Below are 12,482 nucleotides of genomic sequence, written 5' to 3' on the forward strand. Positions count from 1 at the left end.
CCTGGTTACAGCCCTGCCCTGCCACTCTGGACCCTGGTTACAGTCCTGCCACTCTGGGCCCTGGTTACAGCCCTGTCCTGCCACTCTGGGCCCTGGTTACAGCCTAGCCCTGCCACTCTGGGCCCTGGTTACAGCCCTGTCCTGCCACTCTGGGCCCTGGTTACAGCCCAGCCCTGCCACTCTGGGCCCTGGTTACAGCCCAGCCCTGCCACTCTGGGCCCTGGTTACAGCCCAGCCCTGCCACTCTGGGCCCTGGTTACAGCCCTGCCCTGCCACTCTGGACCCTGGTTACAGCCCTGCCCTGCCACTCTGGACCCTGGTTACAGCCCTGTCCTGCCACTCTGGACCCTGGTTACAGCCTAGCCCTGACACTCTGGGTCCTGGTTACAGCCCTGCCACTCTGGGCCCTGGTTACAGCCCTGCCACTCTGGGCCCTGGTTACAGCCCTGCCCTGCCACTCTGGGCCCTGGTTACAGCCCTGCCCTGCCACTCTGGGCCCTGGTTACAGCCCTGCCCTGCCACTCTGGGCCCTGGTTACAGCCCTGCCACTCTGGGCCCTGGTTACAGCCCTGCCACTCTGGGCCCTGGTTACAGCCCTGCCACTCTGGGCCCTGGTTACAGCCCTGCCACTCTGGGCCCTGGTTACAGCCCTGCCACTCTGGGCCCTGGTTACAGCCCTGCCACTCTGGGCCCTGGTTACAGCCCTGCCACTCTGGGCCCTGGTTATAGCCTAGCCCTGCCACTCTGGGCCCTGGTTATAGCCTAGCCCTGCCACTCTAGGCCCTGGTTATAGCCTAGCCCTGCCACTCTAGGCCCTGGTTATAGCCTAGCCCTGCCACTCTGGGCCCTGGTTATAGCCTAGCCCTGCCACTCTGGGCCCTGGTTATAGCCTAGCCCTGCCACTCTGGGCCCTGGTTATAGCCTAGCCCTGCCACTCTGGGCCCTGGTTACAGCCCTGTCCTGCCACTCTGGGCCCTGGTTACAGCCCTGTCCTGCCACTCTGGGCAATGGTTACAGCCTAGCCCTGCCACTCTGGGCAATGGTTACAGCCTAGCCCTGCCACTCTGGGCAATGGTTACAGCCCTGTCCTGCCACTCTGGGCCCTGGTTACAGCCCTGCCCTGCCACTCTGGGCCCTGGTTACAGCCCTGCCCTGCCACTCTGGGCCCTGGTTACAGCCCTGCCCTGCCACTCTGGACCCTGGTTACAGTCCTGCCACTCTGGGCCCTGGTTACAGCCCTGTCCTGCCACTCTGGGCCCTGGTTACAGCCTAGCCCTGCCACTCTGGGCCCTGGTTACAGCCCTGTCCTGCCACTCTGGGCCCTGGTTACAGCCCAGCCCTGCCACTCTGGGCCCTGGTTACAGCCCAGCCCTGCCACTCTGGGCCCTGGTTACAGCCCAGCCCTGCCACTCTGGGCCCTGGTTACAGCCCTGCCCTGCCACTCTGGACCCTGGTTACAGCCCTGCCCTGCCACTCTGGACCCTGGTTACAGCCCTGTCCTGCCACTCTGGACCCTGGTTACAGCCCTGTCCTGCCACTCTGGACCCTGGTTACAGCCTAGCCCTGACACTCTGGGCCCTGGTTACAGCCCTGCCACTCTGGGCCCTGGTTACAGCCCTGCCCTGCCACTCTGGGCCCTGGTTACAGCCCTGCCCTGCCACTCTGGGCCCTGGTTACAGCCCTGCCCTGCCACTCTGGGCCCTGGTTACAGCCCTGCCACTCTGGGCCCTGGTTACAGCCCTGCCACTCTGGGCCCTGGTTACAGCCCTGCCACTCTGGGCCCTGGTTACAGCCCTGCCACTCTGGGCCCTGGTTACAGCCCTGCCACTCTGGGCCCTGGTTATAGCCTAGCCCTGCCACTCTGGGCCCTGGTTATAGCCTAGCCCTGCCACTCTAGGCCCTGGTTATAGCCTAGCCCTGCCACTCTAGGCCCTGGTTATAGCCTAGCCCTGCCACTCTGGGCCCTGGTTATAGCCTAGCCCTGCCACTCTGGGCCCTGGTTATAGCCTAGCCCTGCCACTCTGGGCCCTGGTTATAGCCTAGCCCTGCCACTCTGGGCCCTGGTTACAGCCCTGTCCTGCCACTCTGGGCCCTGGTTACAGCCCTGTCCTGCCACTCTGGGCAATGGTTACAGCCTAGCCCTGCCACTCTGGGCAATGGTTACAGCCTAGCCCTGCCACTCTGGGCAATGGTTACAGCCCTGTCCTGCCACTCTGGGCCCTGGTTACAGCCCTGCCCTGCCACTCTGGGCCCTGGTTACAGCCCTGCCCTGCCACTCTGGGCCCTGGTTACAGCCCTGCCCTGCCACTCTGGACCCTGGTTACAGTCCTGCCACTCTGGGCCCTGGTTACAGCCCTGTCCTGCCACTCTGGGCCCTGGTTACAGCCTAGCCCTGCCACTCTGGGCCCTGGTTACAGCCCTGTCCTGCCACTCTGGGCCCTGGTTACAGCCCAGCCCTGCCACTCTGGGCCCTGGTTACAGCCCAGCCCTGCCACTCTGGGCCCTGGTTACAGCCCAGCCCTGCCACTCTGGGCCCTGGTTACAGCCCAGCCCTGCCACTCTGGGCCCTGGTTACAGCCCTGCCCTGCCACTCTGGACCCTGGTTACAGCCCTGCCCTGCCACTCTGGACCCTGGTTACAGCCCTGCCCTGCCACTCTGGGCCCTGGTTACAGCCCTGCCCTGCCACTCTGGGCCCTGGTTATAGCCTAGCCCTGCCACTCTGGGCCCTGGTTATAGCCTAGCCCTGCCACTCTGGGCCCTGGTTATAGCCTAGCCCTGCCACTCTGGGCCCTGGTTATAGCCTAGCCCTGCCACTCTGGGCCCTGGTTATAGCCTAGCCCTGCCACTCTGGGCCCTGGTTATAGCCTAGCCCTGCCACTCTGGGCCCTGGTTATAGCCTAGCCCTGCCACTCTGGGCCCTGGTTATAGCCTAGCCCTGCCACTCTGGGCCCTGGTTATAGCCTAGCCCTGCCACTCTGGGCCCTGGTTATAGCCTAGCCCTGCCACTCTGGGCCCTGGTTATAGCCTAGCCCTGCCACTCTGGGCCCTGGTTATAGCCTAGCCCTGCCACTCTGGGCCCTGGTTATAGCCTAGCCCTGCCACTCTGGGCCCTGGTTATAGCCTAGCCCTGCCACTCTGGGCCCTGGTTATAGCCTAGCCCTGCCACTCTGGGCCCTGGTTATAGCCTAGCCCTACCACTCTGGGCCCTGGTTATAGCCTAGCCCTGCCACTCTGGGCCCTGGTTATAGCCTAGCCCTGCCACTCTGGGCCCTGGTTACAGCCCTGTCCTGCCACTCTGGGCCCTGGTTATACGGCTAACTCGGGTCTGGAGTTATCCTGGTCAGGTGATGAGGTAAAGTAAAACTCCTGTCCCTAACCAGTTTCCAGTTCTGATGCTCTAGGGGAGGCATCCTGCCTGTACAACAGTAAGGAGGAAACCCTGAATGTAGCTACTCTCTATACTGAGCCCTGGTCAACACCTAGACAGGGACCAGGGTGAATGGTCAACACCTAGACAGGGACCAGGGTGAATGGTCAACACCTAGACAGGGACCAGGGTGAATGGTCAACACCTAGACAGGGACCACGGTGAATGGTCAACACCTAGACAGGGACCAGGGTGAATGGTCAACACCTAGACAGGGACCAGGGTGAATGGTCAACACCTAGACAGGGACCACGGTGAATGGTCAACAGTAGACAGGGACCAGGGTGAATGGTCAACACCTAGACAGGGACCAGGGTGAATGGTCAACACCTAGACAGGGACCAGGGTGAATGGTCAACAGTAGACAGGGACCAGGGTGAATGGTCAACAGTAGACAGGGACCAGGGTGAATGGTCAACAGTAGACAGGGACCAGGGTGACTGGTCAACAGTAGACAGGGACCAGGGTGAATGGTCAACAGTAGACAGGGACCAGGGTGAATGGTCAACAGTAGACAGGGACCAGGGTGAATGGTCAACAGTAGACAGGGACCAGGGTGAATGGTCAACAGTAGACAGGGACCAGGGTGACTGGTCAACAGTAGACAGACAGGGACCAGGGTGAATGGTCAACAGTAGACAGGGACCAGGGTGAATGGTCAACAGTGGTACACTAAACAGGGACCATTTGAAACAACCATGTCACATCATTATCAACATACCTTTCTGAAGGAGCTTCACCTCTCCGTTCTCCCTCTTGATCTCATTCATCACTTTGTGTTTCTTCTGCTTCTTCGTCTTGTCCTTACTGGTGTGGTCTGAAAGAGAGGGGGAGACAGAGAGAAGTTAGGGTGAGGCCTTGAGGGTCATTTCAGGAGAGGGGCAGGTACAGTAGATAAAAAGAAAGACTCACTCTCCACGGTAATTTAGCCTGCATCCTAAATGAGAATGGCACCCTATTCCCTAATGGCCCCGGTTTAGAATAATGCAGAAATGGCACCCTATTCCCTAATGGCCTGGTCAAGATTAATGCAGAAATGGCACCCTATTCCCTACATATTGAACCCTATTGAACCCTAATGGCCCTGGACTAGAATAATGCAGAAATGGCACCCTATTCCCTAATGGCCTGGTCAAGAGTAATGCAGAAATGGCACCCTATTCCCTAATGGCCCTGGTCAAGAGTAATGCAGAAATGGCACCCTATCCCCTACATATTGAACCCTATGCCCTAATGGCCCTGGACTAGAATAATGCAGAAATGGCACCCTATTCCCTAATGGCCTGGTCAAGAGTAATGTAGCAATGGCACCCTATTCCCTAATGGCCCTGGTCAAGAGTAATGCAGAAATGGCACCCTATCCCCTACATATTGAACCCTATTCCCTAATGGCCGTGGTCTAGAATAATGCAGAAATGGCACCCTATCCCCTAATGGCCCTGGTCAAGAGTAATGCAGAAATGGCACCCTATTCCCTAATGGCCTGGTCAAGAGTAATGCAGCAATGGCACCCTATTCCCTAATGGCCCTGGTCAAGAGTAATGCAGTAATGGCACCCTATTCCCTAATGGCCTGGTCAAGAGTAATGCAGCAATGGCACCCTATTCCCTAATGGCCTGGTCAAGAGTAATGCAGAAATGGCACCCTATTCCCTAATGGCCCCGGTTTAGAATAATGCAGAAATGGCACCCTATCCCCTACATATTGAACCCTATGCCCTAATGGCCCTGGACTAGAATAATGCAGAAATGGCACCCTATTCCCTAATGGCCTGGTCAAGAGTAATGTAGCAATGGCACCCTATTCCCTAATGGCCCTGGTCAAAAGTAATGCAGAAATGGCACCCTATCCCCTACATATTGAACCCTATTCCCTAATGGCCGTGGTCTAGAATAATGCAGAAATGGCACCCTATCCCCTAATGGCCCTGGTCAAGAGTAATGCAGAAATGGCACCCTATTCCCTAATGGCCCTGGTCAAGAGTGATGCAGAAATGGCACCCTATTCCCTAATGGCCCTGGTCAAGAGTAATGCAGAAATGGCACCCTATTCCCCAATGGCCCTGGTCTAGAGTAATGCAGAAATGGCACCCTATCCCCTAATGGCCCTGGTCAAGAGTAATGCAGAAATGGCACCCTATTCCCTAATGGCCCTTGTCAAGAGTAATGCAGAAATGGCACCCTATTCCCCAATGGCCCTGGTCAAGAGTAATGCAGAAATGGCACCCTATTCCCCAATGGCCCTGGTCTAGAGTAATGCAGAAATGGCACCCTATCCCCTAATGGCCCTGGTCAAGAGTAATGCAGAAATGGCACCCTATTCCCCAATGGCCCTGGTCTAGAGTAATGCAGAAATTGCACCCTATCCCCTAATGGCCCTGGTCAAGAGTAATGCAGAAATGGCACCCTATTCCCCAATGGCCCTGGTCTAGAGTAATGCAGAAATGGCACCCTATCCCCTACATATGGAACCCTATTCCATAATGGCCCTGGTCAAGAGTAATGCAGAAATGGCACCCTATTCCCTAATGGCCCTGGTCAAGAGTAATGCAGAAATGGCACCCTATTCCCTAATGGCCCTGGTCAAGAGTAATGCAGAAATGGCACCCTATCCCCTACATATTGAACCCTATTCCCTAATGGCCGTGGTCTAGAATAATGCAGAAATGGCACCCTATTCCCTAATGGCCCTGGTCAAGAGTAATGCAGAAATGGCACCCTATTCCCTAATGGCCCTGGTCAAGAGTAATGCAGAAATGGCACCCTATTCCCCAATGGCCCTGGTCTAGAGTAATGCAGAAATGGCACCCTATCCCCTAATGGCCCTGGTCAAGAGTAATGCAGAAATGGCACCCTATTCCCTAATGGCCCTGGTCAAGAGTAATGCAGAAATGGCACCCTATTCCCCAATGGCCCTGGTCAAGAGTAATGCAGAAATGGCACCCTATTCCCCAATGGCCCTGGTCTAGAGTAATGCAGAAATGGCACCCTATCCCCTAATGGCCCTGGTCAAGAGTAATGCAGAAATGGCACCCTATTCCCCAATGGCCCTGGTCTAGAGTAATGCAGAAATGGCACCCTATCCCCTAATGGCCCTGGTCAAGAGTAATGCAGAAATGGCACCCTATTCCCCAATGGCCCTGGTCTAGAGTAATGCAGAAATGGCACCCTATCCCCTAATGGCCCTGGTCAAGAGTAATGCAGAAATGGCACCCTATTCCCTACATATGGAACCCTATTCCATAATGGCCCTGGTCAAGAGTAATGCAGAAATGGCACCCTATTCCCTAATGGCCCTGGTCAAGAGTAATGCAGAAATGGCACCCTATTCCCTAATGGCCCTGGTCTAGATTAATGCAGGGTATAGGGTGTCATTTGGGACGCAAACTGACTCTGTAATTTACTGATTCCCAACTGCTTTCCAGTCTGAAGGACGACAGGATCACACAAAGACAGACAGACTGTAATTTACTGATTCCCAACTGCTTTCCAGTCTGAAGGACGACAGGTTCTCACAAAGACAGACAGACTTTTTTACAAGACAGGCCATCGCTGACATTTGAGGAAAGCAATTTAAGGACGTCGCTGAAATGCGATCCCTTAAGATTTTCAGCTGTTAAAAACACACAGGACAACGTAATTAGTGGTATCACTGATGACTACTTGATCGGTAGCTAGCATGATTATCAGCTCGTCATTATTGGACAGTTTCACAAACGGCAGGTTGAAAAGTATTAATGCCAATTGACAGAAACTGCAGTAAAATGTCAAACTGCAATGAACATGATCAAAATAGTATTATATGAAAAGTATTATAATCTAGGACTAGCCATTTATGAACTCGTCGTAGGTGAGAAGCTCAGTGGAGAAAAGGGCCCCGAAACAGCAAGGTAAAATCCAATTAAAAAGACAAAAAGGCAGAAATAGTAGTAACCCATCACAGTAAGTCAGTAATGACACCGTACCCGTCATCATCACATCTACAGTGAAACACTCAGAGGAACTGAAGAGACAAGTTACCGTGAGGGAACTATACATGCTTCCCCAAGACGGCAGCAAGTCTGGAACCAACAGGACCCTGAACAGCTTCTTCCCCCAGGCCATAAGACTGATAAATAGTTCACCCTGAACAGCTTCTTCCCCCGAGCCATAAGACTGATAAATAGTTCACCCTGAACAGCTTCTTCCCCCAGGCCATAAGACTGATAAATAGTTCACCCTGAACAGCTTCTTCCCCCAGGCCATAAGACTGATAAATAGTTCACCCTGAACAGCTTCTTCCCCCAGGCCATAAGACTGATAAATAGTTCACCCTGAACAGCTTCTTCCCCCAGGCCATAAGACTGATAAATAGTTCACCCTGAACAGCTTCTTCCCCCAGGCCATAAGACTGATAAATAGTTCACCCTGAACAGCTTCTTCCCCCAGGCCATAAGACTGATAAATAGTTCACCCTGAACAGCTTCTTCCCCCAGGCCATAAGACTGATAAATAGTTCACCCTGAACAGCTTCTTCCCCCGAGCCATAAGACTGATAAATAGTTCACCCTGAACAGCTTCTTCCCCCAGGCCATAAGACTGATAAATAGTTCACCCTGAACAGCTTCTTCCCCCGAGCCATAAGACTGATAAATAGTTCACCAAACAGCTTCTTCCCCCAGGCCATAAGACTGATAAATAGTTCACCCTGAACAGCTTCTTCCCCCGAGCCATAAGACTGATAAATAGTTCACCAAACAGCTTCTTCCCCCAGGCCATAAGACTGATAAATAGTTCACCCTGAACAGCTTCTTCCCCCAGGCCATAAGACTGATAAATAGTTCACCCTGAACAGCTTCTTCCCCCGAGCCATAAGACTGATAGATAGTTCAATAGTGGTGTAGTAGACCTTACAGTGAACTGCTGAATACAACAGGTGTAGTAGACCTTACAGTGAAATGCTGAATACAACAGGTGTAGTAGACCTTACAGTGAACTGCTGAATACAACAGGTGTAGTAGACCTTACAGTGAACTGCTGAATACAACAGGTGTAGTAGACCTTACAGTGAACTGCTGAATACAACAGGTGTAGTAGACCTTACAGTGAAATGCTGAATACAACAGGTGTAGTAGACCTTACAGTGAACTGCTGAATACAACAGGTGTAGTAGACCTTACAGTGAACTGCTGAATACAACAGGTGTAGTAGACCTTACAGTGAAATGCTGAATACAACAGGTGTAGTAGACCTCACAGTGAAATGCTGAATACAACAGGTGTAGTAGACCTCACAGTGAAATGCTGAATACAACAGGTGTAGTAGACCTCACAGTGAACTGCTGAATACAACAGGTGTAGTAGACCTTACAGTGAACTGCTGAATACAACAGGTGTAGTAGACCTCACAGTGAAATGCTGAATACAACAGGTGTAGTAGACCTCACAGTGAAATGCTGAATACAACAGGTGTAGTAGACCTCACAGTGAACTGCTGAATACAACAGGTGTAGTAGACCTCACAGTGAAATGCTGAATACAACAGGTGTAGTAGACCTCACAGTGAAATGCTGAATACAACAGGTGTAGTAGACCTTACAGTGAAATGCTGAATACAACAGGTGCAGTAGACCTTACAGTGAAATGCTGAATACAACAGGTGTAGTAGACCTCACAGTGAACTGCTGAATACAACAGGTGTAGTAGACCTCACAGTGAACTGCTGAATACAACAGGTGTAGTAGACCTTACAGTGAAATGCTGAATACAACAGGTGTAGTAGACCTTACAGTGAAATGCTGAATACAACAGGTGTAGTAGACCTCACAGTAAACTGCTGAATACAACAGGTGTAGTAGACCTTACAGTGAAATGCTGAATACAACAGGTGTAGTAGACTTTACAGTGAAATGCTTACCTATGAGCACTTTCCCAACAACGCAGAGAAAAATAATGTGACCCTGGTGTGAAAGTGTGTCTGTTTGAGTGTGTGTGGTGTTAATATGCGTGTGAGTGTGTGTGGTGTTAATATGCGTGTGAGTGTGTGTGGTGTTAATATGCTTGTGAGTGTGTGTGTATATATGAGTCCAGTGCAAGAATGTCAGTAAAAGAAATACAAATAATACAAGGGGAGGGTCAACCGGCGGTAGAAGACATGTAAACACAGGGCATGTTTACTAAGGTCTTCCAGTACAAACCCTTCAATCTGACACTGTGTCACACCCCTGGAATGTGTGCAAGCTACAAATTCAAACGTTGGTCCTAAATGTTTTGCAGCCAAAAGGGAGAAGTAACAGTATTGCACAGCATGAGGCTTCCGATTGTTCAATAACTTGTTACTCATTCATATAAAATAATAAGTGACTCATTACTCCCTACTGGGGATTTTATCAGCCTAAAACAGCACCTAAAATATGACTCCCTACTGGGGATTTTATCAGCCTAAAACAGCACCTAAAATATTACTCCCTACTGGGGATTTTATCAGCCTAAAACAGCACCTAAAACCATTGATATTATATAACATTCAGAAATTCAATAAATAGACTATCAACATTCGGGACATTCCTCCAGGGTCATAGGAATTACTACAAGTGTTGGTGCTCTACCTGCCAAAGACGTGTTGGATGTGTGTGAGAGAACAGGTCAGATAAAAGCAAATGTATTTATGAAGCCCTTTTTTACAATCAGCCGATGTCACAAAGTGCAATACAGAAACCCAGCCTGAAACTCAGAACAGCAAGCAATGCAGATGTACTGTTTGGTAACAGAATGACGGCACCAACAGCAAACCATCATTCTGTTATTAAACTTTGCATCTGCCCTGTTGTTCAAGTAAATGTGTTCTTGTGAAATGTTCCATGGACGTTGTTAAATGTAGTCCTTGTGCATAGAGGTGAATGATTTGTTTAAATTTGACATCATTGATTTGTGCTTGACATCCAGATTTTTCACTTTAAAATGTGTCTAAGCAACACTCTTACCCTGGAATAGCCCGTCTCTCTCTCTCTCTTTGCTTGACTTGAGTTCAAGTCCTCCAGCTTTCACATCTCTCCCTCTCAACAGCCTTCTGTCCTACCAGCTCACACCTGCTTATCTCAATGGAGCCAACACCAGCCTGAACTTGGAATCCAACAGCAATGCAGAAGGCCTGCTATTTAATTACTGAGAATGAACTCCAGGTGAACTTGGAATAGAATGGTATTTTAAACTTTAAATTACCTTGAAATACATAGAATTATAAATGTTATTTTGCACTTTAAATTGCGGTAGAATAGATAGGAATATAAACTTGAATGTATATTTTTTTAGGCCAACTTTTAGGCCAATCCTGTTATACATCGAACTAGAACGCTGGAATATGTATTTGATCCCGTTTTAAGTATCTGTCACAAGGTCCCTCTAATGCCCTGGGGAGGGAGGGAGGGAGGGAGGGAGGGTCCGTTTTATAATACCCAGTCTTCATTTCTCCCACATTGGTAAAATGTAAGAAATGAATTAGTCCTAAAAGATTGGATCCAAACTAAACGGTATGAATTAACATCCTGTGTGTTAGAACGACAGTTTGAGACAGATCTATTAATGTGGTTGACAGTGGCAGCACGCATGTAATAATATTCAGAGGTAGAGATAGCTGTTCCCTGACTCCACTGCCTCGCTCGCTGCTCTGGTGTTATTTGGGGGGCGTGGTGGTGATACAAAAACAACAGTGGATGGCTGCCGATGGTTTAATAAACCGTCATTTGAACACTGTCTTAAAACCACCCGTTACAATTAAAACCCCACTTATGTGTAGGCCTAACGATCGGTCAATGTTTCGCCAACACGTCTCTAACGTTCTCCCAGAGCGTAATGCTGATCTTACAGTTGTTTGTTTATACAACCACGTCAATTTGTTCCGCTCTGGTTGATCAATTGTATTTCCCGTTTGAATTGAACTAAAAACGCGTGGTTTGTAAAATGTGCAATAATGTTTCCAACCGTGGCCTGACATCGGTGGAACGCTATGTAGCAGTTTTCAGAAGAACGCTCGATACTTTGTAACGTTCGAACGGGCATTTTCTATGCAGGTTCAAGAGCGGGTAAATCCGCAGCCATTAGCCAACCAAGCGAGAACAACAGCGAAACTCGGACCATTTTTTTTATTTATTTCACCGTAAAAAAAAATGTCCTTATGTGTACAATCGTGGCTAGAATTAGAAATGTAAACGGTCCTTTCCAAAATAACACCACAACTATTTGGAATTAAGACGCGATAACAGACGCAGTTCTGGACTGGACACATTGTCATACTGCACAGCGCACACTGTCGGCCCCACATGCTTCATAGTCCTGAAGAGCGACAGCCACTAGCACTGAAAAGCTAAGTGGTTAATGGACACTGACGTTGTCTTTCTATGGACAATAACATGCAGTGTAACACGTTCTATTCATGTAACGTTATATCCAGCCAGCCGTTTAGTGTGGAAAACTGCGCATTCATATATAATACCTTTTAGCAACAACTTCATCTCCCCGTTCTCCTTCTTCATTACAGTAGTGACGTTACTCAGACTGCTGCTAATATTTCCAGGAGTACCATGGATTGGTTTATCTTTCTTCTTTTCCTTGAAATCCTTCTCTTTCTCTCGTTTTTCCTTGGGCTTTTTGGATGGTGGTTTGGTATGGGAGGCGAGGAAAGCGCTCTGCTTGAACACTGTGTGAATGGGAGGCTGGAGGGGCGCCGAGGGGTTGCTGCTCGCCTTGACGGGGCTGAAGCTCCATGTTGTCGGGTTGCCTGAACTCTGCTTCTGGTGCTGCTTCTCCACTGCGCCGCCACCTCCCCCTGCACCTCCTTCCCCATTTAGTTTCTTAGGTTTAAGGCTCTTCTCGTCGTTTCGGACTCGCTTGGGCGGCGGCGGGTGAATGTCCCGGGAAGACTGCGGCCGGGTGTCCGACGCTAGTTTCGGTTCTTTAGATTTGACGAGCGGGCTTTTGGTCGCTGCACCAAAGTGAATGAAGCTCAGTGACTCCGCCATCTTGGGGCTCTCTGTATTTACTCTCCCGACCGCTGTTTGTGCTAGGCAGGCATAGAGGGG

The 12,482-nt window shown here is 50.6% G+C and overlaps 1 protein-coding gene across 5 annotated transcripts in view; it reads right to left on the reverse strand.

Annotated features, from left to right (window-relative positions):
• The window catches only part of LOC110518048, a 182,617-nt gene that overhangs the window by 81,394 nt on the left and 88,741 nt on the right, over positions 1-12,482 (reverse strand). For all 5 annotated transcript variants that reach the window (XM_036956855.1, XM_036956857.1, XM_036956856.1 and 2 more), the window contains one exon: positions 4,150-4,245. In XM_036956855.1, the coding sequence (XP_036812750.1) occupies positions 4,150-4,245 (96 nt within the window). The remainder of the gene's footprint in view (positions 1-4,149; positions 4,246-12,482) is intronic.

Source organism: Oncorhynchus mykiss, chromosome 21 (genome assembly GCF_013265735.2).
Source record: "Oncorhynchus mykiss isolate Arlee chromosome 21, USDA_OmykA_1.1, whole genome shotgun sequence".
NCBI lineage: Eukaryota > Metazoa > Chordata > Actinopteri > Salmoniformes > Salmonidae > Oncorhynchus > Oncorhynchus mykiss.